General features: G+C 36.3%; 1 protein-coding gene across 1 annotated transcript; it reads right to left on the bottom strand.

Moving 5' to 3' along the window:
* Positions 1 to 147: 147 nt before the first annotated feature.
* ADAMDEC1 (ADAM like decysin 1) lies at positions 148 to 21,677 on the bottom strand. Its single transcript, XM_004046789.4, has 14 exons — positions 21,560 to 21,677; positions 13,785 to 13,903; positions 12,830 to 12,906; positions 12,021 to 12,099; positions 10,372 to 10,448; positions 8,706 to 8,892; positions 8,417 to 8,479; positions 7,610 to 7,681; positions 7,128 to 7,294; positions 6,696 to 6,777; positions 5,870 to 6,000; positions 4,066 to 4,243; positions 2,069 to 2,154; positions 148 to 869 (listed from the first exon to the last, which is right to left on the bottom strand). The coding sequence occupies exons 1-14, from the start codon at positions 21,645 to 21,647 to the stop codon at positions 863 to 865; spliced, it is 1,413 nt and encodes a 470-aa protein (XP_004046837.3). The 5' UTR covers positions 21,648 to 21,677; the 3' UTR covers positions 148 to 862.
* Between the last annotated feature and the right edge of the window lie 3,247 nt (positions 21,678 to 24,924).

The following is a 24,924-nucleotide window of genomic DNA, read 5'->3' as shown; positions in this document are numbered from 1 at the left end:
CATGTCCATATAGCATTGCTTGGCTATCTGTGACAATATTATCAAATTACCAGACCGATGATTTTCCAATGATGTGAGCTTCAGCACCTAACACAAACCTACAAAAGAAGCTTGAAAATACTGTTTTGAAAATGACCACACAGAAAAGCCTCAAAAGTTGTGTTTTTATTGACATTATGGTTCAATAAATCATTAAGCCTTCTTTGCTGGCTCAATTAAAATGTAAGCAATGTAGACTTCTCAAAATAAACTTCATATATGATGATGAAGGAGATGTGTGTATAGGATATACATGATAAAATGAAAAATATTTACATTTAATCATTCTTGACATGATATAGAAAAATACTGCAATTTCAAGAGCAAGGCAAAGTGAACACAGAGGAATAACATAAAACCTGAATTCTATTCTTCTTTCTATTGCCAAAGCCTTCACCCATCAAGTGGTATTATTTTTTTATAGGCCATACTAGTAAGATGAAAGAAGCATTAAAGCATAGTACTTGTAATTTAACAATTCTGGAGTGTTAACTCTGAATAGTATAGCCGTGCATTTTAAGGTGCTTTGATGGAAGACTACTTTCTTTTGTTCTCCAAAGGGCAGAACTAAGTCACAAATTCATGATCTTTAAAAAAAAAAAAAAAAAAAAAAAAAAAAAAACCATGGAAGATTAGGCCTAAACAAAGAGCCAACGTCTCTAATTACATCTGTTTACCTGTTTCCTGGACTGATAACAATATAGAAAGTAGAATGACAAGTGAAAGATCATTATGGGTGAAAATTCACAAGATTCCTGGGACAGTTAGAGTTCTTGGTTCTTGTCCTGGCAAGGTAGCATCTCAGTGAAGCAGACTTTTGGATTCACTCTCTGATTGAAGGAAAAATAAAATTTGGAAGCCAGGGTTATTACAAGTTACAAAATATTATGTAATAATGATAATGAAAATGTAAAGAATTTAAATTATGTGAATAACAATTCATATTAAGAGACTATACCATTAGCTGTATTTTATGAGTGAAAAAAACTAATTTATCTGGACTTAAAGTCCCACAGCTAGTTTTTGACAGAAAAGACTAGAATTTTAGTTTCCTGAGTCCACCTCCAATTTTCTTCCATGGTATAAATTGCCTATCTTGCACAGTAAGGGGCATGTTCACCTAGGGTTCCAAGCCCTTAAATAGCTGGATGATTTTTTTTCTTTTGTGATGCTATGTTTCTGGCCTGGGCACAGTTTCCAGAATTCCCTGCAGAGTGGATTCACTCCATGATTCATGTAGGCTGTATTAAATGGTGCTTGGTAAATAAACAAGCGTTGGTCCTTATCTTTGACCTTGCCAATCCATTCCCAATGAAATGATAATTGATGGTGCTTGAGTCAATTATTTTCTTTATACTGTCTCTGCAGTTTCAATTCCAGAAAAGAATTGGGAAAGAGGAGTAAAGAAAATGTATCCTGAGTCTTTCCCCTATTTTTGATTTTTCTTGTTGCCATTTTATATTTAGAGGTTATTTTTCACTGAAACAAGTACCATTTTCCAAGTAACTGGGTTCCCTAGCCCAGCTCACATAGGATTGTATAAGACATAGAACTACTACCTGAATTATAACTCATTGAGACACTTTAAAGGGAGTAAAATTGTCAAATCTTATAGCATGTTCTTAAATGCTATTGATTTTCTGACAGCCTTGCAAATTAAAACTATCAGCTTTTAACCAAGAATAAAATGAGCTCATCAACTGAGGCTGTTTTTAAATACACTTTTCTTTTCTCATTTTGGTTTGTATTAAACTCATCGTTCTCTAACGGGAATTTAAACAGTTTTTGGCATAGATTCCAGCAGCCCTAATCTCACAAATGTCAAAGTAGCTACTTTCTCCTGAGTGTTTGTCTACAATCCTTAGTCATGCTCATAATGATTGCTAGTTTTCCTCTCCAAAATTGAGTCGTTTGAAAAATATAAAATACATTGTGTTTTAGTGTATTATAGAACCCAGTGGCATATTTTTCTCAAATCTGAAATAAAAGTGAGAAAACGTTTTGGAACAAAGAAAACAAAAGGTCTTACGTGGTATGGTTTGGAGCGTCTCCTCCGCAATCAGTTCCAGGCTTCAGTTTACACGTTAGGGCTTCGCAGCAGAGATTGGTACATTCCTTCAAAGCACACACACAATGGAAAAAGGTGGGTTCAACATTTTCTTCCCATAGACTAGGTGATAGAATTCTGGCACAAGATGGCAATGAAAGTTTACTTTTTAAGGTAAATTACTCTGATAGGCAAATTCCAGTGAAAATGACCAAGGACATTGAAAAATAGAAAACAAAATATTATCAGCAATGAAGACGTCTCAAAAGGTGAGAAATAGAATTATTCAAGAATTTTTCAAAAATAAATTTTGTCTACATGTATGATGTGTAAGTCCAAACTAAAAAAAATTGAACATACAGCAGAAAGAAAAATATGAAAATAATTTAGAAAGCCTTTCAAAAGTGCAGGAACTACATGAAGAACTTTATATATAAATTTCCTCAGAAACTTTAAAGGCAACTTGTCTTTTAAGACAATACTTAATATTGTAAAAATATCAGTGCCCTTCAAAGTTAAATATAAATTTAATGCATTTCCATCAAATCTCAATGGTATTTGAGGGCAAATTTGCAACTAAAACAGTAACGACAAAACAATGAAGAGACTTGACATTAAAACGCATTGTCAAGTTACAATCTTTAAAATAGTGTGATGCCTGTGAGAAATATCTAGACAGAAAGCTTATTTCTAAAATCTAAAAAAAAAACCCCTAACTATATACCTAGGAATAATAAACTGGGATATCAGATCTATGAGAAATTGGATTACTCAATAAACAATACTGTATGAAGTATACATACTACTTTTTGGAAAAGAAAACAGTTATTTAGAAATTCAGTTGTTCCTAAGCCTGAACTCTCTGGTTTTATTCAATTACATAAGAAAAATATCAACAAGATATGAAAATAATACAGGAGTTGACTGACATAATTCAAGAATTTTAGATGTTACATATTGTGTATACAATGGTCCTCTCTTGGCCTCTTCCTTCATCCTTTCCCCCTTTCTTCTCTGTAAATACATACCATTTACGTGCTGAAACCAGAAGTACCTAAGGTTTTGAGTATCTTCAATTATCTTCCACCCAAGAAACCACAGATGAATGTAAGCAAGTAAGAACGAGATAAACGTAACTCTAATTTATTATAAAATGTCGAATCTTTTGTAAAATTCCGTGCCTCTTTATAATTAACAGAAAGTTTACAATATTCTTCACAAATGACTAAGTTAGGCTGTGTAGTCTTCTGATCTAATCTAACCAGCTAAAATTTCTGAATACATAAACTGAAGCATAGAGAGTTTAGATGCCATGTTCATTGTCACAGAGCCATCTTAAGTAATGGATACTTCTTGGACTGCATCCCGCTTCACCAGTGGAGCAACAGAATATCTTTTAGAAGGCAATGGGATTGCTAGTGATCAGCATTCTTTAGAGTACACAAATGCCTTGAAGGAGTCTAATTTATATAAATTAGCAGAATTATAGTGCTTATTCTGGATGTTCTATGTTAATAGCCCATTTTCTACAGATTTTTGTGATTATTTTTTCTTTTCCTCTTTCTTCTCTGTTTACAACCTGGTTTACACACTGGCTTGATGAGAAAAGACCAACTCTCCCTCTGAGTAGAACTTACTTCTAGATCTCTAATTGTTACTGTTCAACAGATGATCAACTGTGACATTATGTCGTCTAGGGATTTCTGACTAATACACGTTTTGGAAAGATTGTAAGTGACATGTTATAGTTAACAATTTACTTTTTTACATTTAACCTCATATAATTATGTCAAAATCACGTCCTAGTTTTTGAAATGCCTTTCAAAGGATTACTAAATTCAGTAGCAAAAACACAAGAACAAATCTCCTTTTTAACTATGATGCCAAGTTTGTCTTTAGAAAGAATTTCCAAAAGAATATTGGAAAACAAAAAGAAAACTGCATAATTCTTCTGCCCCAATAATTCTGATAAATAATACCTTAGGAGAGCCACAATCACAGTCTTCCTCCACTTCTAGAAGGCGGTTCCCACACACTGGTGTTGTCATTATATTTGTAGGAATGGGTGCTTGCAGCAGGCACTTTGGTTTCTGAGATAAAAGGTATCTTTCAAAATGTGCACGGCAAGATGTACTGAAATCCTTTGGGAATTTTGAACTGTAATCAGAAGAAAACTCAAATAATATGATATACAGTGTGGTGCCTTCTGCGTGAAACACAGAATAAAGATAAAGAAACACGAGACTCTGATTTATCTAACTGTATTACCGAGCTCAATGGAAATTCCAAATTTGGCAACCATTTAGGACTGCCCTGTATTAAATGTGGTGGGTGGTAGAGCATGCATACTATGGTATTTGGACATTTTTTTTCCTAGAGCCTAAGTCACAGAGCTGGAAGGATTTCAATTTCCATGTGGCCATTTAGTGTTGTTCTAAAGGACAGCAGTGACAGCCATCACCATTTGTAATTATCCACTCATTTTGCATTGAGAATTGAGGGGCAAGAGATAATAATAATGAACCAGTGAAGGGAAGTAGTTGCAGGCTTCTGGGCTGTATGGAAATATTTCTCTTCTTCTTTGTGAGCATTTCAAGAACAAAGTATGTTTTATTTATTTTTCTATCCCAAAGTCTTTGCAAAGTGCCTGGCATTCACAGGTAATTCATAAATAAGCAAAACAGATTGATTAGTTGATTGATGATGGGAATATAAGAAGATCCTGTCATCAACATAATGAGATTAATATTTTTAGAAACTATGGGTTCATTTTCAGTTGGAATTATTTTAAGTTACAATTATAAGGTCATCAAACTTGCAAGCTCTATCTTGGCATATTTGGAAATCTTAAAGAATGAGCCCTGGTAGTTTTTAAAATTTGTGCATCAAGAGACTTGAAGTTGAATTAATGGGATACACAACCCTTGGGAAAAGATATGCGCATTCAACATCTGTAGACTGCTTCCGAATTCTTAAAGATTTGGAAAACTACTCACAATAGCAAAGACTTGGAACCAACCCAAATGTCCAACAATGATAGACTGGATTAAGAAAATGTGGCATATATACACCATGGACTACTATGCAGCCATAAAAAATGATGAGTTCATGTCCTTTGTAGGGACACGGATGAAGCTGGAAACCATCACTCTGAGCAAACTATCGCGAGGACAAAAAACCAAACACCACATGTTCTTACTCATAGGTGGGAATTGAACAATGAGAACACTTGGACACAGGAAGGGGAACATCACACACTGGGGCCTGTTTTGGGGTGGGGGGAGGGGGAGGGATAGCATTAGGAGATATACCTAATGCTAAATGACTAGTTAATGGGTGCAGCACACCAACATGTCACATGTATACATATGTAACCTGCAGGTTGTGCACATGTACCCTAGAACTTAAAGTATAATATATGTATATATGTATATATATATATATATATATGAAAAGAAACATTCATTGCAAGTGTCCCTAAACATAATTTACTTGTAAAATAGCACTTTTGATGTCTTTATGAAACATATATCAGCAGATTACTGTAATCCAAGACTAGGTTAAGAATGTAATATGTTACCCTACACTTTTTAAGATTGTTTTTTGGGTAACACTTTCAATCTATCCTGTTGATTAGTATGTATTTTATAAACAATTTTAAAATCTGTTTTGGAACAACACAAGATCTAATATTTAATTAAACAATAGAGAATAATATGTGTCTTCAGAAAAAAAAAAAGATTTGGAAAATATCTCTCTCCTTTTAGGATGACAAGGTCTCACCTCAGATACTGATTCATCACACAACTGCCAGAGGGACACTTGGTGTTGAATGGAACATCAGGCATACCAAGGACATGGCCCAGCTCATGTGACATCACTCCTACAAGAGCCACATTATTCTTTTTTTTAGCCTGGAAAAAGTAGATATATTTATTTATTCTTTTTTTATTTAATTGTTGCCAATGTGCAGTACTTTAAAAATGGCTTAAGAGATGAAAACTAGTGAATCGTTAGCTCCTTTCCCTGTCACTGTGTATTGCAAAATGTTGAAAGAGCATTTAAAGTGGTTGGGTCCTATGAATACTTACATTTTATTCAATAAATATTTGTTGAACTAAGGGATACTAAGCTACCAGTAAATCATGGTTGAATTAATTACATTCTTCATAGGAAGTACTCATAGGCACCATATCAGAGGTCTCCAAAACCTATTGCTATGATACCTATGACACTGGAGTGCTTGGCCATACGACACCTGCATGCACCCTTCTTCCTTGTCTGGCCTCTCTGGCCATAGATACTGGGGATGACTAGTATTAGCCCAGGCCACAGAGGGTACTGGATGCCCTTTCTGCTCCAATATTCCTACTCTGATTTTCTAAGATGAACTAAAGAATGATATGGCACGTTCTAGCAAGGCTGATGTAAGGAAATGTTCTGTTTCATAACCCAAGGGATCTTCAGTGCAATGACCTACCAGTAGTTTCATTTCTACCTTGATTCATTGATTCAGCAAACGTTCATTTTGCTCATTCTATATAAGGTGTTATGCTGGCCTTCACAGAGGATACAGAACCACAGAGAGCCTTACTACAAATTTACAAACCTCAATAACAGCAACCGAAGATGGGGAACACAAGGAATTTGAAGCTGCCAGTCCCGCACGTCGATTGTTGAAGCTAATCCCGCTGTATGAAAAGTCAGATACTACTGTCACAATCTGAGTCTTTGCAACCATTAGCTTTTGTTAATTACGTTAACGAATTGCCTCGCTGCCCTAGCCTTTTTATATTCACTAGGCCCCAAGAAACTTCTACTATTCCTTAGTGTTATGACCACAGATGGTTATCTTATATCCAAGAGCTCATTCTGTCATCTGATTATTGATCCAATAATGTCACAGGTGAATTGCTAGTGGTAAAATGTCAAGCACTCTGACAATTGATCAGGGAAATATTACAGAGTGGAAATCCCTGCTAAGGAACCTTGGGGATAGCTATCCATTCTGCCTACATTCACCTGGCCAGCATGTGCTCACCTGAGAAGCTGAGCATGGTCGTGGATCTTTTTCCCCGGGTTGGAACTGTGCCATCTCAGGAAGTTGTCAAACGTGGTGCTTGCGCTGGGCACCACCTTTATCTTATCCCCATCAGACCAGATTTCCATACCTACCAAGGCCACTTGAACATCTATGGTGTTATAAATCTGTGGAAAGAGCATTTATCTTCATAAAAATGTTCAGGATTCCTTTCGTGTCTGAGAGCTTTTGTTGACCATAAGTGATAGATAAAGTGATGGACTACAAGTAATGAATTTCCATTTTGAAAGTAAAAATTTTAAAAGTTGTGTTTGTTGCCATGCATGTGATTTCACCTTGATGCTGATGCTTGTTCTGCTAAAATTTCCCTGAACTATTTAACTTAAGGCATTTGGGATCTTTTTAACTTCTTGTTGGCGAAATCTTAGGGAAGTTCCAGGCTTGTATGCAGAAACATGAGGTTTACATGACTAATGTCTTACCACATTGAGTAGGTTCATCACATCAAACACAAAGCTTCTTATCAGAGTTAGATTCTCATTATAGTTCTTATACTGTAAAATACAAAACACAAAGTATAGTGAAATAGCAGATTACACTGAGAAAGCTGATGACATATAAGATTTCACATTTTAAGAAAAATTGTGAATTTCACTACAATTAACATCTATTCATTCCATAATTAAATAATGTAAGACTGCGTTGTGGCAAATTCTATTTCAAATGTTAGGAGTTTTTTGATAAAAGTTAGACATTCATTTAAAATTTTAGTGTTCTTCATTTTGAAGTTGAATACATCAAATTAACAATTTTTAGGTTTTTAAACCGAATCATGTGATTAAAATTTGATTACAAAACAATATTTGCTAGATAGAAATGTAGATTCTAGTATTTTCCTCTGTATCTATCAATATAGTTTCTAAGTTATATAGAGTTTTGTGTTGATTTTATATTGACATAATATTTATATTAAATATATTAAATTTTATATTAAGATATAAAGTATTGCAATATTTTAATAATGCGTTCCTTTTATTTTTCTTTTTTGGTTGATTGCCTGTAGCTATCTGGTATTAAGTATATTGCCAATATCTAAATATTTTGGTGGCAGATGGATATTAAAGGGGATGAGAGGATAACTATTACTGGCAAGGCATGTAAACAGCCAAGACACCCAGGTGGACAAATGCCCCATTATTAGCTAAAATAGTTTGTTGCTTGCTTTTGCTTGATAAGTAAACTTGAAGGGTGACTGAACTGGCCGAGAGGCCCCTGTGTTTCATACTCACAAAGGCATTATCCAGCACCAAATAGAGATCAATGTATTTCTGTGCCCGAAGAAAGTCTTCTTTCTTTACAAAGAATAAAAGAACATTGTTAATTATTATCTTTATCCTAAAAGATTCCATAGCTTAAAAGGAGACTTTTTTTCCTAAAATAGAAGAAAAATAGAAGAATAAGTAAATAAATTATAGGCTTGACACATACACATACTGCTCATTTCTAAGAATAGTAGTATATTGCCTATCCTTGCTGAGATAATTGAAGTAAATGATGAGGTAAGGGAATTGTATTCACCTCTGGGCTTTTGAGTGATCTAGAGATTCGAATTGGGCCTTGTTTCCCGTCAGTGCTCTTCACACCACATGTGTGGTTAGCTGGGTCTTGTTCCTCCTGGTTAGATGTAAAGACGGCATGTTCTTTCTCGTCTGTGCTTTTCAGAGGTTTTATCAGGTATCTTTGGTGATGATGTGTGAAGTATCCTCTGGGAGATATAGAGACTTATATTTCAGGATTCCTGACACACAGTGTCATATTTGCTTCCAAGAATGGATTGATGTCTGCCCCTCCATCCCAATTTCACACATAGCCGTGTCATTCATAGACCTTTCAGCTAACTTTTGGTAATGTAAGTTAGAATCACTATTTGTCGATATAAAATGAAGCCTAACTTCTTTACCAAGAGAATTCTGAACAAGAATTATAAAGATGAAGCAACCCCAAAGAATTTGGAATTTGCACCGTGGTAAATATTTTTCCATAGTTTATTGATTCATTTAACAAATATTTCATGGCAGATCCTAGGACTATAATGGAAAATGGAGTAAGGGAATGTTTAGATAGCAAGAACCCCAGAGGGGAACATGAATGATCAGCAGGTCAACCAGAGTAACACGTTGGGATTAGAAGTAGCTTAAAGAATCCCTCTTTCTATAATCACAATAGTATGATAATTAGTTCATAAATAGAAGGTGAATCCATATAATAAGATATTACAATCCAACTTAACTGTTCAATATTATATCCCTGAAGGTATTTTATGATATGTGAAAAACTTGTCATGTGTGTTATCAGCCATGTTGGAAGAACAATGTGGTTTTTTTTTTATTTCAACGCTGTGAAAGATACATTTGTCTATATGTGTACATAAGGGTGCAAACATGACAAAATGTTAATAACAGTGATCACTCAGAGGTCAACTTTTGTGGTAGTTGTTATCTTCTTTTTCTTTTTTTTTGTTTTGGGACGGAGCCTGGCTCTGTCGCCCAGGCTAGAGTGCAGTGGAGCTATCTTGGCTCATTGCAAGCACCGCCTCCTGGGTTCATGCCATTCTCCTGCCTCAGCCTCCCGAGTAGCTGGGACTACAGGCGCCAGCCACCACACACGGCTATTTTTTTTTTTTTTTGTATTTTTAGTAGAGACGGGGTTTCACCGTGTTAGCCAGGATGGTCTCAATCTTCTGACCTCCTGATCTGCCCGCCTCACCCTCCCGAAGTGCTGGGATTACAGGCGTGAGCCACCGTACCCGGCCTGTTATTTTCTTATTTGTGCTTTTTCTTACTTTCCAAACTTTCTCTCGTTGGCAAGAATTATCTACGTAAACAGAAACACATATAATTCTAAAATTAAGTTCAACTGTGACAATTGCAGGGAAGAATGTTTTAGAAAACAGAAAGTAACTGTTTCAGAGAGTAGGGTGGATAAACACAGAAGTGGATCCAGATATCATCAAGGTCCAGAGTGTAGCATTCTTGTTTTACATTGCTAGGCCTGACTTCTCCTAGAGCAGCAGATTATGAAATGATTGTCAGGGTAATACTTTGTTCTTCACTTTAACCACATATATTCAGCATTTCAGCAATGAAAAATTTACCAAAATAGTAAGAAGACAATATCTAGTAGCCCTTAATTCTGTGTAACAAAAAGCTTCTTGATCTTGAGTAATTTTGATGGTAGTTCTTACCTCAACCCGTCGCAAGTACTGATGCTGGCAACAGAATTCTTTTCATTTAGGATGTTTCCTTTATAGTAACAGTGTTCCTGGAGTGGAAAAAAGAAATTATGCTTCAGAAATGTGCGTGTGTGTGTGTATGTGAGTGTGTGTGTAATGTATAAACTATGAGAATACATGTATCACAGTTGTGAGGAAAGCTACCATCTTGAATATGTAAAAATTCTTCAAGTAGTGACTGTGGCCAGACCAATCCTCAGAAACACAAACAGCAAGAACCTCTGAGGTTTTCAGAATTGCTTCGCTGGAAACTCTCTATATTTGGTGGCTGAGCTGTTTTTCTGACATTAATTTACACTAAGGAGGAGTCCAGGGAAGTTAAACCTAGGTGGGCTCATAGTGAAAGTGAATGCTTTCTCTGAGAAGTAGCCAGTCCTCTTGGGATGTACAGTACTCCCAGTGGGTCCTCAGGTTTGGGGGTCAGTGCTCAAGAATTTGGCTTCACTGTGCTGAGTGCCAAAGGCACTGTGCATTACAAATAAGTAAAATGAGACATCTATTTTTCTAGACCAGGGAATCCCTGATATTTCACACTATCACTCCTGAGCTCCTCAGACTAACTGATTTAATCACTGTTTTAATTGGTCTGTTAGTGGAATCCCTTTATCAGCCTCAAAGACACAAAATTATTTGTCTACAATTAGAGATTCAGACATGATTGTTGGCCCACATCAGCAAAGTTAAGGGGCCACTTACGTGGAGTCATCTAAAAGAGGTAGTGAAAAAACTCCAGTGCAAAATAAATTGACCTGCCTCAGGGTATGAAATTCCATCTGTGGTCTTTTCTCCCTTTTTGGAAGAGATATCGTCAACATAAACATTTTCTCATAGAAGACTTGAGAAGATTCCTCATTAATGTATCATCAGCTATTAACAATTAAGCATAAATTAATTTATCAGACACTGTCCGCTGAAGATAGTGTTAGCAAAAATTCAGATGTTCGTGAAATAAGTTTTAAAGAGCATGGGGAACAAAGAACCATTTTGTGGCAGAAGTCTTTTTTTATATATAGAGAAATGCATGTTTAGGGTAACTTGTAGGATGGCTCTGAGAAGCTCTCTTAGCTTGGGAACATGAACACCTCTTGATTGAGATTTATTGTATTCTCTTCATGATATTCTATGCCATGATTCTTAATGTCTGACATTTGGCCCTGGTATTGTCTACGGGATGATGATTTAATCAGATATAAAAATATTAATTATTGATATTTCATTGCTGACCTCAGGATAAATGCATGTATCTCCAAAAAATAGTAAATAGTGACATGAGGTTTTAAGTACCTATAGAGAAGAACTTTTCTAACCTATGGATAAAATGGTCTAGGGACAAGTGGACTTTTGGTTGCTTCCAAAAATGTGACACTTGGAAGCTTTCTGCTGCTCCTATGTTTTAAAAGCTGAATGTGATTTTCCAAACTGTTGTCTCATTGATCATAGATAAGCACCTTGCTTTCAAGTCCTTTGATTATTTTTTGAAGTTGTTCTTGGACCTATGAATTTTATAAAATAATTGAGCCCTTTGGAGATCTTAGTTAACATTAGCACAAACTAATAACATCTAAAACTCAAAAGAGACCCACAAAGTATTCGGACCCTACCATGTTCTCAGGTTTCGTGGTAATTTCCTCTCCTCCGGGTGAGTACAATGTTTCAGTGTAGTCTGGCCCCAGGAGGTGCCTGTAGAGAGCAGAGAGCTGCATGGACCACTCAGGATGGTAAGAAAGGCAGAACTTCCTGAACTTCAGCACTAAAATAGTGATAGTGTCTACAATGATAAATAGCTAAGGTTCTGACCTACTAATCCTCTTCCAACATTGGCGCTCTGTTGCTGAAGCAAATCAGAGAGTTAGTTCTTCCTATTAAATCTGAGGGAGGAAGTCCCCTCATCTTCTTCCCATCTGCAGATCCCTATCTTCAAATTTGGAATTTTGAGATTTCTTGCACCAAGGACACAACCTCCACAAAACCTTTGAAGGGTGCTGGGTCACAAATATGCTTATAGGCCCATTGCATTCAGGGAGAAGTTTATTAACTGCTGTAGAACTAGGAGGAACCCCATCCCCTGGAATCTATCTCTAGGCCATGCATTTTGAATCAGCCTTGGACACATATTCTCATAAAAGAATGGAAAGCTGCATCAAAGTCTTGAGTTTATCTGAGTAGAAAAAGAAGTTCAGTAAGTTCCCAGGTCAAGGAAGAAAGTCATTTATATATGCCATTCCTTTTGTTTTACACTTTGTATATAATCTCCTAGGAAATCAGCCTTTTTATCACAAACTAATATCATCTAAAGCTCAAAATGCCTCATGTCTTCTATGTCAAACCACACTAAATGGAGCCTCAAAAAGATTGCTCCCCAATTTCATAACCTAATCCAGTGATTAGACTTTTAGGAGGTATAACTTACTTGGTTTTTTGTAGGGAGAGAATGATTTCTTCTCCATTTAAGATCATCTGATATTGAACTTCAGGTTCATACCTTTCCTGAAAACATTTAATTACATCAAACAATTTATATTTCTAAGCATAACTAAAATAATTATAATGATATATGTAGTATGTATTAGAAGAACAATTACAAATGCATATAGGATAAAAGCAGTTCTTTTGTGTTTTTAAAATATGTAAGACAAAAAAATTATGCACTAACATGGACTTCCAAAAAGTACAATTATGTGATAATAACACTTATAGATTAAACTAGCTTTAATATGTGAGATAGGGACTTCTCATTTGCCCTAATGTACAGTATACTGTCTCAGGATCAGCCAGGGAATCAAAACAAGGTGTGTATTTTTCTTACTTTAAAACCAAACTAAATACATTAAATTAAATACTAAAAAAAAAAAAAACAAAACTCTCAACCCACTAAGAATTAGGTAACAATTACAAAATGAGGGAAATACTTGCAACAATGTAATAGTCAAAGAATTGGTATCTTTAATCAATAATAAAATATTATGTTAACTACTGATATAAAATTTAATTTTTCACTATTGACAAAATGGCTGAGGAAAAAGACAATTCACTGGAGAAAAGGGGTGGTGAGGCTTGCCAGGAACAACATCTCCGTTAAAGATGGCTGACCTTCCTGGGCTTCTCTCCTCACTCTCCAGCTTAAGAGAAATGTCTAAGCAGCTTTATCCTTTCTTATCAAGTGAGGCTGTTGACTCTCTGCTGCTTAACCATAGCAGCATTCTGAGAAATTGTGAGCTGTCTCCTGAACAAAGGGGAGTTGTATACATGGGCTTCAATATGAAACTATTAGATGGTAACTCTAACATCACTTCTGTTAGTGAAAAGGCTTTTTATTGTCTCTTTGGATGATTGTAACATCTACCACAGTCATTCACCTTGCTTACCTCTTTGCCATGCTTTTCTGTCTGGTTGTCCTTGATCTCTCTTTTGTGTAAAATGTGAAGTTTTTTAGGACAAACTATTTCATGGAGCGTTAATTCAGGTGTTTGCTTTATGGCTATTGCTAGAGAAAGAGAAATAATATTCACATAAAAGATTTAAAGGTTTTGGTTTTAGTCGTGTTGTGTTTTGTTTTCATTTCTTGGGTTGCTGAAAGAGCAGTGAAGACTACATTCCTATGTAGAGAGCAAACATTATGAATAACTAGTTAATTCTCGTTCTTCAGCTTTGATGACAAGGATTTTTTTTTTTAACTCTCCCTCCCCCTATTCTGAAAAGACATGAAGATTACAAAACAGTTCTTCAGATGATCTCTCAGTGTATGCAAACTCTGGACCACCATGCCCAGAAAGGACAGGTTATGGATTAAGAACAGGGGTGTGTGAGCCTAGAATTCTGCCTGTAGTAATCCATTTCCTTCTTGCTTTAGAGTCTTCTTAAAAATTGTGAATTTTTCTCTCTATGCCCTCCAAGACTTTTTCTTTTTTATACCCTTTTCCCTCTGAAGCACAACCCCTGATTATATACTCTAAAAATAAAGTTTTTCATTTGTGTATAATCATTTACTTTTAGGAAAGACTCTACTAGCAGTAATTTTATTCCTCAGTGTGTCAATAAGCCATGATGCTTTTTCTCTCAGCATTTTCCCCCAAGACTTTAGATTTCAAAGAAATAAAGTTTTTGTTGGCCTCTCTTTGAAAGTTTTAAAGCCTCAGAGAGGAAGCAGGAAGATTGTTTATGGACACAATGTTCTTCTTGATGTACTTGAAATTACATTGCATAGACAGATTTTCATTGTTTACAAATAGTAGAAAAGAAATTATCTTGGAGCCAAAAGATGTGGTCTTATGCCCTAGCTAAATAACCTCGTAGAAGTCACTTCAGCTTTGTACCAGATTATTATCTAAGGTATAGGTTAGTGTAAAACTTGAATAAGATAAAATATATAAAATTATTTAGTACCCTATTAGGAAGATGGCAGCATACTTTTTCTATTTTTTCTTTTAATTATTCAGTCATTCATACAAGGTCAGTCTTATGTCTGAATGCTCACATTTTCATACATAAGTATCTGTGCTTAGAGACAGTTTTCCACTCAGTATGACAGAGTGATCTTAGGGAAAACAGGAGATTTTATACCTGGCTGATACGGAAAATGAAAGGAAATTACAAAGCAAGAATTCCCTGCTAGTCAGCTCCCAAAGTTCTGCTGTAATGCTGTCCTGAGAAGGACTCATCACATACTAAAACAGGAAATCTAGAAATGTATGAGTAAATGATCTTTTATTAAAAGAGAATATGAGTCCATTAGTGGAAAAAGCCATGCGCTTGGAATGAGAATGAATTTTAATAATGTCTAGTCCCAACGTTAGCACTAATCATGCAATTTTGGAAGAGCCCTCAAAATATCTGTTTTCCTACCTCACTTCTTGTTCTATCTACCTTATTTGGCTTTGGGGAAACTTTATAAGAGTAGATTACAATGTGATTTATCCAAAAACCTTTGCAAGATATATAAAGTAAAAAACAAATAAAAAAATAAAATAAAACCAAATCCAACAGTGTTGTTTTTGTTATTGTTGTTTTGATTTGTTTTGTTTTGAGACAGAGTCTTGCTCTGTCACCCAGGCTGGAGTACAGTGGCCAGATCTTCACTCCCTGCAACCTCTGCCTCCCGGTTTCAAACGATTCTCCTGCCTCAACCTCCTGAGTAGCTGGGATTACAGCTGCGTACCACCACACCTGGCTAATTTTTGTATTTTTAGTAGAGACAGGATTTCACCATGTTGGTCAGGCTGGTCTCGAACTCCTGAACTTGTGATCCACTGCGTCAGCCTCCTAAAGTGCTGGGATTACAGGCATGAGCCACTGTGCCCATCCCAACAGTGTCTTTTTAATGACTATCAAAATGATAGTCAAACAAGGTTGAGTGAAATTTCAACCTCTTAATACTCAAAAATGTATTTTAAAAATGGAGACATTGGGTCAATATTATACTCTTATTTTAACTATGATGTCTCAAATCACTACATTTGATTTTTCACATAGAAGAAAAAATAATGTAAAAGTATTATTCTTTTCTAGACAGTAAGCAACTTACCTTCTCTGATATTTCTTTTATGTGAAAACTGAAATATTCATTTGACAAATATTTATTGAATGCTGACTTTAGGCCACGCACAGTTTGAGGCTGTCAGGTTAAATAAAATAATAGAATAGACATTGATCCATGCTCTTATAAAATTTACATTCTATTGGGAAATGATATTATATTACATATATTTATACATATGAAGCATACATTATGAAAAATTATTTACAGGTTGGAAGATGATAAGTGCTATGGTGATGAAATATATCAGAGTAAAGGAGATTGTGAATGCTGGATTAGAGGTGAGTGTTGCAATTTTCAATAGGGAAGTAATGATAGTCACATCAAGATGATCACTTTTAAGCCAAGACTTCAGGAAGATGCGGGACTGAACCATATTGTTCTTTGGGAACAAAGAGTTCCGGATAGAGGAAACAGCTAGTAATAAGGTTTTAATGTGAGATCCTGGATAGAGAGTGCATTTAAGAAACCACAGGGATCTAGCTGGAATGGAATGAGAAGAATGAATAATAGAATATGCAAGTAGGTTGGTTATGGAAATGAATAGATTGTGCAAGACCTGATAGAAAATTTGGCTTTTACTCTGTGTGAAATGGGGGCCACTGGAGAGTTCGGAGTAGAGAAGTAACATAATCTGACTTTTGTTTAATAAGATTGCCCTGTCTGATCTGTCAAGAATATCCTGCAGAGAGGCAAGTGTAGAATCAGAGAGCTCATTTAGGAGGATATTGCAGTAATCTAAGAGAGAGGTGGTGGTGACTTAGATGAAAGTGGTATCAGTGGAAGCAGTGAGGTGTGGTCAAATATTGGATATATTTTGAAGGTGAAATCAATAGAATTGGTGAAGGATTGGATATAGAACATGAGAGAAAGAGAGGAATCAAGGATGACTCGATATTTTTGCCTTGAGCAAACAGAATTGCCATTGACAGACTTGAGGAAAGGTGAAGGAAGAACAGATATGTGGGAAAGGTTCTGGGTATATTGTTTTGAGATGTCTACTAGGCATCTGTAGAGGCCAAAGCAACTCCATCTTGGATGCTAATCTGGCAAGTTGGCTTCTGATTAATCCCTGTTCTGGGAGCCCTCTAAGATTTCCAGTGTATCCATTTTTCCTTGTGTAAGAGCAGGTACTTATCATAAACCTTGCCCTTAGGTCAAACAACTGTAATGCTATCATACCTCAATTGTCCCATACATCTCTTCTGAACCACCCCTCCCCTACAGTATAAAGGCCCTGGATCTGGAGAGTAATGGAATAGGGATCCACCATCTGTCTTGTCTCGTCACCACTCAGGACATAGACATGGCTTCTCTTTGTAAGTCCTTATTAAAACTTGCTTTCTAAGAAACTGGATCTTTTAGCCTCTTTCTTTGGCATCTCAGCTTCCTTGGGCTTTGGGGCAGGTTTGCATAGACCTGCCCACCATGAAACAGCATCTAAGTGGATTTGTTGGAAATAAAGTATACATTTTAGTGTGGAAGCAAAAAGATGGGAGTTGTCCTCTTGTGGATGGTACTTAAAGCTAAACATTAGATAAATCACCAAATAACTGAACGCTGCTACAAAAGAAAAGAGTATCAAGCACTGAGCCCTGGGCTATTCCAACATTACGAAATTGAGAAGAGGAGGAACCAGTAAAGGAGGCCAGTGTGAGGTAGGAGTTCACCAAATGAAATGGTGTGTTTCATGCCATGGAAAAGGCAAGAGAGAGGAAGGCAGAGAAAGAAAGAGAGGAAAAACATGAGAATATGATGCCCCCAAAATGACCACTGGATTTAACATCCTTGAAGCCGTAAGAGCAGTCTTGGTGGAGTGTTGGAGATGAAAACTCTGTAGAAGTAGGATAGAAGAGAATGGGGTGAGACTAACTAGAGAGAAAGTGTATAGACAGTACCTTTGAAGATTTTTTATGCAAAAGGGAATGTTGGGGATTGGTCAGAGTGGTGGGAAAAACTATAGGGAAAGGAGGCAAACCTTCTGAAAGTTCGCAAGGTTCTGCAGAGCCTCGGGGAAGAATAACTGAAGGCAGCTATTCTATAACCCTGAGGCAGAGGGCAAGAAGTAGGTACCAGGGAGTGTAGGGGAATTTATCTTAAACAGGCTCATCTACTTATGTTGACCTGGAACTGACCTTTGATCATCCGCACACCTGACGTTCCCTGAAAGGGGAACAATAAATGTTAATTACCTACAGTTTGTTTTTGCTCCAGGTTTTTGGCATTGTGCTTGCACTGAATAAAAGCAAGCAGCTCCAGCTTCTCCGGGCTGCTCTTTGGACACCAGAGCCAGGCAGTCACCTAGCTGTTCTTACAGTGCATATCTGTGTCTGAATAGTCATTTCATCCATCTGCCAGTGTCTGCAGGACAGAGTCGGCAGGTGGTGCCCTGTGTGAGGAATGCTGCAACAGATTGTGACGAAATCCTCGAGAATGAAGTGAAGTGACTGCGCAGTAAGTAATTGGTGCCTGCTGGGGATTTCCAAGTTTGAGGGGATTTTCAAGCTAGGGTTTTGTCATGGGACAACAGTTATCAGCTCAACAGCAACAGTATATAAAAGTATTGAAACAGCTGCTTAAAGCTAGCAGAGCCTGTGTCTCAGAGGTGCAATTAAGGGACCTTATGCAAACTGTTGTTTTCTATAACCCATGGTTCCCAGAAGAAGGCTTGCCAAACCTAGAGCTCTGGGAACAAGTGGGGAGAAATCTTAACATCATGCACAAGGGCAACGGGTCCCAGTAACATCTTTAACGTTATGGGCCTTAGTCAGGGCTGCTTTGTCCCCACTCTACACAGAAGAGCCTAAAAAGGGAAGGGAGGAAGAACCATCATCTACCTTACCACCTCCTCCTTCTCCCTCAGCCCCGCCGTTACCGAGTAAAGGTGCCACAGAGGAGACAAATATTTTCCCTGAGCCCTCTCTCCCAATATATTGGAAAAAATACAAGGGATACACTACTATTATGGGACCCTGTCTTAGGCAAGTGGAATTAGAAGGGAGCTCTTGACCTGCCCGGTGATGCAAGATCAACAAGGCAATCAGGTACGTGAACTCATTGCTTTCAACACTTCTAAAGAAATAAGAAAAACATTAGAGAAAACAGAGCCACTGGCCGATTTATGAAAGGATTAATTGAGGCCATAGCAGACAACTTCCATATGACCCCATGGGACTGGTCAGTGCTAGCTAAAACAACTTTAGAGACCAGTCAATACCCCCTCTGGTGGACAGAATATGATGAGTTGTGGGAACAACAAGCCAACCAGAATCAATTGGCCTGGCAAAACATAACAGCTGCTCTCTGGCCACTAGGGCCAGGCAGCTCTAGCTAGCTGCTCTTACACTGCATACCTGTGTCTGAGTACTCACTTCATCGGTCAGCCAGGGTCTGTGGGACAGACCCGGCAGGAGAGAGAAAATTTAGGATGTTAATTGGCAGAAGAGAAAGAAAAAGGATATTCATTTTAAGTTGGGATAATTTTTATATGCTGATGGGAATGATTCCATAGAGAATATGGAATAGATACAGTAGGAAGGAGGGAAAATGTTAGGTCAATGTCCTTGTATGAGAAGGGATAAGATCTAGAAGACAAATGGAGGTGTTAAGCCAACACAGATAGGTCAGATAGAGGAGCAGAAGGTAAGGCTGATCATATAAGGACAAGGAGCAGTAGATTGGTGAATATGGCAGAACACCAAGTAAAACCTTCTTGCAATCCCTCCCATTTCCCCCAGAAACTTCTGGCGTGGTTTTATACACATAAAGCAATACAAATGTAATGCTGAAGTTCATTTCGCTTAGCAGTTCAGTGAGTACAAGTTTGTTTGAAAATGATTGTTTCATGCACTATTAACAATGATGGTAAGATTTTATGGAAGTTCCAGAAAGTTGTGAGATTGAACGAAGAATAATTTACCAGATAAGATTGTGTATGGGTAAACATAAGAACATTACCAGGTATAAAATTACCTAGTTAACTGCAACCTAATGAATATCTTCCAAAATAATAGCTTTCATTGTTAACTATTGGGTTATCTAAAGTAATAGGGAGGAATGTTTAAAAATGTAGGGCTACTTGGGCACTATGGGCATCGTAGACTATCATCAAATTCAGAAGTATTTCAGTGACTTTTTCAGCAGAATATTGTAAGAACAATAGTAATAGAAACAAGTTTCACTTTTCTAGAAATGTATCTATGAGTATTTTGAGACCTCTGAGGAATGGGGGAAAAAAGATATGTAGATTTTTTTTTATTTCAATCAAATTCTATTTCATTACATGTTGTTTGACTTCTCTTTAGGTACAATTAATTCTCATCCAACAGCACAGGCACAGTTGTTTAGTTGGTCATTTAATGTTTTCTTTTGTTTAATAATACAATTATAATGTATTATATCTGATTTTTGTTTAATAATGCAATTATATATGATTTAGCCCTCATTCTATTTTAAACTCTTCCCTGTCTTTCATCCTAGCAGAGCTATGATTCGGAAGTTGTCTTAAATACATGGATTTGATTTTTGGCCAGGAAGTTAGTTCTGTGTTGTCATTGGGATGGTGTGTTTTAGAAAAGAAAATAGATCTAGTAGGGTTATTAAATAAGAAATACAGTTCCAGAGACATCCTTACTAAATCATTATGCAAGTTACAAAGTGTTGACTATAAGCCTGTCTTTATATGTTTATATGGATCGAATAATTGAATTTGAAAAGACTTCAGTAAGCTGTGTGTATATATCGCATAATTATTAGTATAATAATTACTCCATTTTATCCTTCTTTTGGGTATAGTATTGGTGATGGACAATGAGGAAATGTAAAAGAATATGAAGGCTAGAGCCAGCCGTATGTGTGCAGCTTTTGCACGGCAACTTTTAGGCAAGTGGGAATTTTGTGGGGAGCTTGGATAACTCCTCAGCTATGTACTTTACCTGTTTCAATATAGGGTTTAGCACAAATGTGTTTATACATGGAAATACGTAGGTTTACAGCTTGGCTTTTAACATGCTTATTATGTGATCACTAGTAAAATAACCAGTGACTTGAAAATTATTTGTAGGGTGTGTATAGTGTGTCATCAAAATGGTTCATCTATCAATAATATCAATAATCAATCTCAAAGACAAAAAGGGTTCCTTTTCCAGAACTAGTCATTTTGACCCTGTCATTCTGCTTTTAAGAATTTTTCTCAAGGAAATATCCCAAAGTGCAGATTTTTTAAACAGCCGTGATTCATGAAGATCTTAATAAAATTTTATTTACTAGAGAAGACATAATGAATGGAACAATATTAGCTTTTTGTTCCTCTATTTTGGAAAATATTGTACAAACATAAAATTTGTTAAAATATATAACAACTGGAGAAAATACGACAAATTTTAGAATCCATGTTTCATATAGTGGTTTAAAATATCCTCACTCAAAAAGATACACATACGTATGTATATATAGTTTGCTTTTGCAGAGAGGTAGAAAATATACCAAAATGCAAATGGTAGTGATGTTTCGACCGTAAAAACATATGCCATTTTTTTTCAAAAGGCACTTTAAACATTCATCGAATAATTTGACTTTTATGTAAAATGCTGGTGTGATGGTACGTACCTTGAGTTTGAACAATGAGCCAAAGTACAGGCAGCAGGACCCAAGACATGGTGGCTACTGCAGGTAGCTGGGAGATCCCACGCAGCATGAAGTTGTGGTCTCCCCAGTGTCCAGTTTTATCTTCTCCAATTTCTCTTTAGAAGTTGAACAAGAAAATTAAAACCCCCACTTTTCGTGTGAGATTGGGGAATGTTTCTTAAGAGGGTTGGGAAATTGTCAAAAAATTGCAGTGTCAACATCATGAGAATGTTCCTCGAGAGTGTTGGGAAATTGTCAAAAAATTGCAGTGTCAACATCATGAGAATGTTCCTCATCTTTGAGAGATATTTATGGCTGTGGTTATAGCTCATTGAGGACTCACATCTGGACACTGTTTGCCCCTGGTGCTCCTATAAGCAGTGGGAATGTGTGAACTGAGACTGAGGTGCTTGCGTGCATATCTACATACTCACCAAACTGGACCATTACGATTGTTGTTCAGTATCCTTATAGAAATAAATCCACATATTTAGGACATATATCAGTATTCTGTACATATTTTGAGATACTGTCACAGTGAACACAGAATCTAAAAAGCACCAGGAAAAGTCCTACAAACCAAGATACTGCAAATCTCTCTAACATTCAGTCTCCTCATGAGTCAACAGGGGATGCTGATAATATTAACTGCCTCAAGATTCTTATAAAATTCATATGCATTTGCACACACACATATGCACATGCATGTAAAATTGTAAAGAAATGTGCATGTATAAGAAATGTACAAGAAATTTAAATAACCTTGACAGTGCTGGCCTTAACCAAACTATACAACATATGAAGTATGTTTGAGGTATACTTTTTGAGTTCTACCTTATACAATAACAATGTTTCTCTGACGAATATGGTAGATTTTCATAATTATAATATCACAAGTTTATTATGGGAAAAAAGTTGACTGCCAATGATCCGACGTCAAGAAATAACTTCTGTTAACGTTTTTACAATTTATTTTCATCTTCTTATGCAGAAAAGGAAAGCTAACCTTATTGGGCAAAGGGTTTAAGAAACTTATATTTTTTTTCATGGCACTATAACATAAACGTTCTCATGACATTGAATATTAAGACATAATTTTAATGACTTTAGAATATCATATTTTGTACATATGTTATGTGTGTGTTGAGTGTCCATGTAATGTGTGGTTGTGTATATTTCTTTAATTGAATTTCTGGTGACTTCAGGATAAATGTCTAGAAGTGCTATTATTTAGCTAAAAAGGGTAAATCAACTTGAGATTATTGATAAACATTGACTCAGTGCTTTTCAGAAAGTTAGGGCCAAATTAAATCATTATGTATAGTTTTCCCAATCTAAAAACCCATACCTTCTAACTGCTGAACTTACTTTTCACTGATACATCTGGGAGTTTCCTAACATCTAACTGGAACTTTAAAAATCCCCTCTCTATGTCTATTCTTCATTTTGTTGCTGTTCTACCTTCCTTTAAAATAGTAGCATTTTCTCTATAATTTTGCATTTCTTTTTCTGGTCCAGAGATAGGCATTCTTCTTATGTCCTTTATGACCCGCCATTAATATTTTAACAAAGTATAATGCTAATTATGTCTCTATCATCAAATAATAAAAGAATCCTGGAATGGTGAACTCTTATCAGTGCCCTACCCTTTAGCACATTACATGTTGTTGTCAAGTATTTTAGTTTATCATGATTTTGATCCCCATGTTACTCATTATTTTTGTGTGTGTTTTCTACAGATGTTTGAAATTATTCATGTGTAGCAACTTCTTTGCTCGCAGGTCCTTTTAACATCAGTTATTGTTTTTTTTAATTCTTCATTAAACATATTCTTTTTTATTATTTCTATAGGTTTTTGGGGAACAGGTGGTATTCGGTTACATGAGTAAGTTCTTTAGTGGTGATTTGTGAGATTTTGGTGTACCCGTCACCTGAGCAGTATACACTGTAGCCAGTTAGTAGTCTTTTATTCCTCACCGGCTTCCCATCCTTTCCCCCCGAGTCCCCAAAGTCCATTGTATCATTCTTATGTCTTCACATCCTCATAGCTTAGCTCCCACTTATAAGTGAGAACATACAGTGTTTAGTTTTCTGTTCCTGAGTTACCTCACTTAGAATAATAGTCTCCAATCCCATCCAGGTTGTTGCAAATGACATTAATTCATTCCTTTTCATGAATGAGTAGTATTCCATCAAATACATAGTGTATATATGGTATACATACATGCATGTATGTATGGTATACATCATATATGTGTGTGTGGTATATACATATATACACCAGTTTCTTTATCTACTCTTTGAATGATGGGCATTTGGGCTGGGTCCACGTTTTTGCAATTGTAAATTTTGCTGCTATAAACATGCAATACACAATGAAATACCACCTTACTCCCATAAGAATGGCCATTATAAAAAATTAAAAAATCTTAGATGATGTTGGTGTGGATGCAGTGAAAGGGAACACTTCTACACTGCTGGTTGGAATGCAAACTAGTACAGCCACTATGGAAAACAGTGCGGAGATTCCATAAAGAGCTAAAAGTCGAACTACCATTTGATTCAGCAATTTCTCAACTGGATGAGATTTGGCTATCTTTTGGTGACCATTATTGCTGTGGACAATTTTGCTTTCTGGCTATTTAGCGGAAACTAATTTGCTTATTAATTATACAACTAGTATTGCTAGGGCAGTTGAATATTTATTGAAATCATATTAAAGTTGTCTTTCCAATAAATTGCTACTACATTTCTAAGGATTCTAAGATGACTGATACTGTCCTTGCTATTCACATATTCCCACAATAAAGTCTAATAATGGAGACACAGCCACAAACAAGTAGTCTGTACAAATATGAAGTATTATGATTGATATTTGTGTATTGTGCTGAAATCAATTTTAGAAAGGCCATATCACTTGATAGGTGAAGAGAATCAGATAATACCTGGAAAAGGAATAGTGGAGCTGGTACTATGAGCAAAGCCATGAGTATATAGAAAATCATACTGTTTGTTGAAGTGTATGTTCCTCATGACTTGAACGTAACATAAAGGAACCAACCCAAATGCCCATTAGTGATAGACTGGATAAAGAAAATGTGGCACATATACACCATGGAATACTATGCATCCATAAAAAAGGGTGAGTTCATGTCCTTTGCAGGGACATGGATGAAGCTGGAAACCATCATTCTCAGCAAACTAACAAAAGAACAGAAAACCATACACCACATGTTCTCACTCATAAGTGGGAGTTGAACAATGAGAACACATGGACACAAGGAGGGGAACATCACACACCGGGGCCTGCTGGGGGGTGGGGGGCTAGGGGAGGGATAGCATTAGGA

The sequence above is a fragment of the Gorilla gorilla genome, chromosome 7 (genome assembly GCF_029281585.2).
Source record: "Gorilla gorilla gorilla isolate KB3781 chromosome 7, NHGRI_mGorGor1-v2.1_pri, whole genome shotgun sequence".
NCBI classification, from domain to species: Eukaryota; Metazoa; Chordata; class Mammalia; order Primates; family Hominidae; genus Gorilla; species Gorilla gorilla.
The sequence above is the reverse complement of the archived record's forward strand: the minus strand, read 5'-3'. Positions and strand labels throughout refer to the sequence as shown.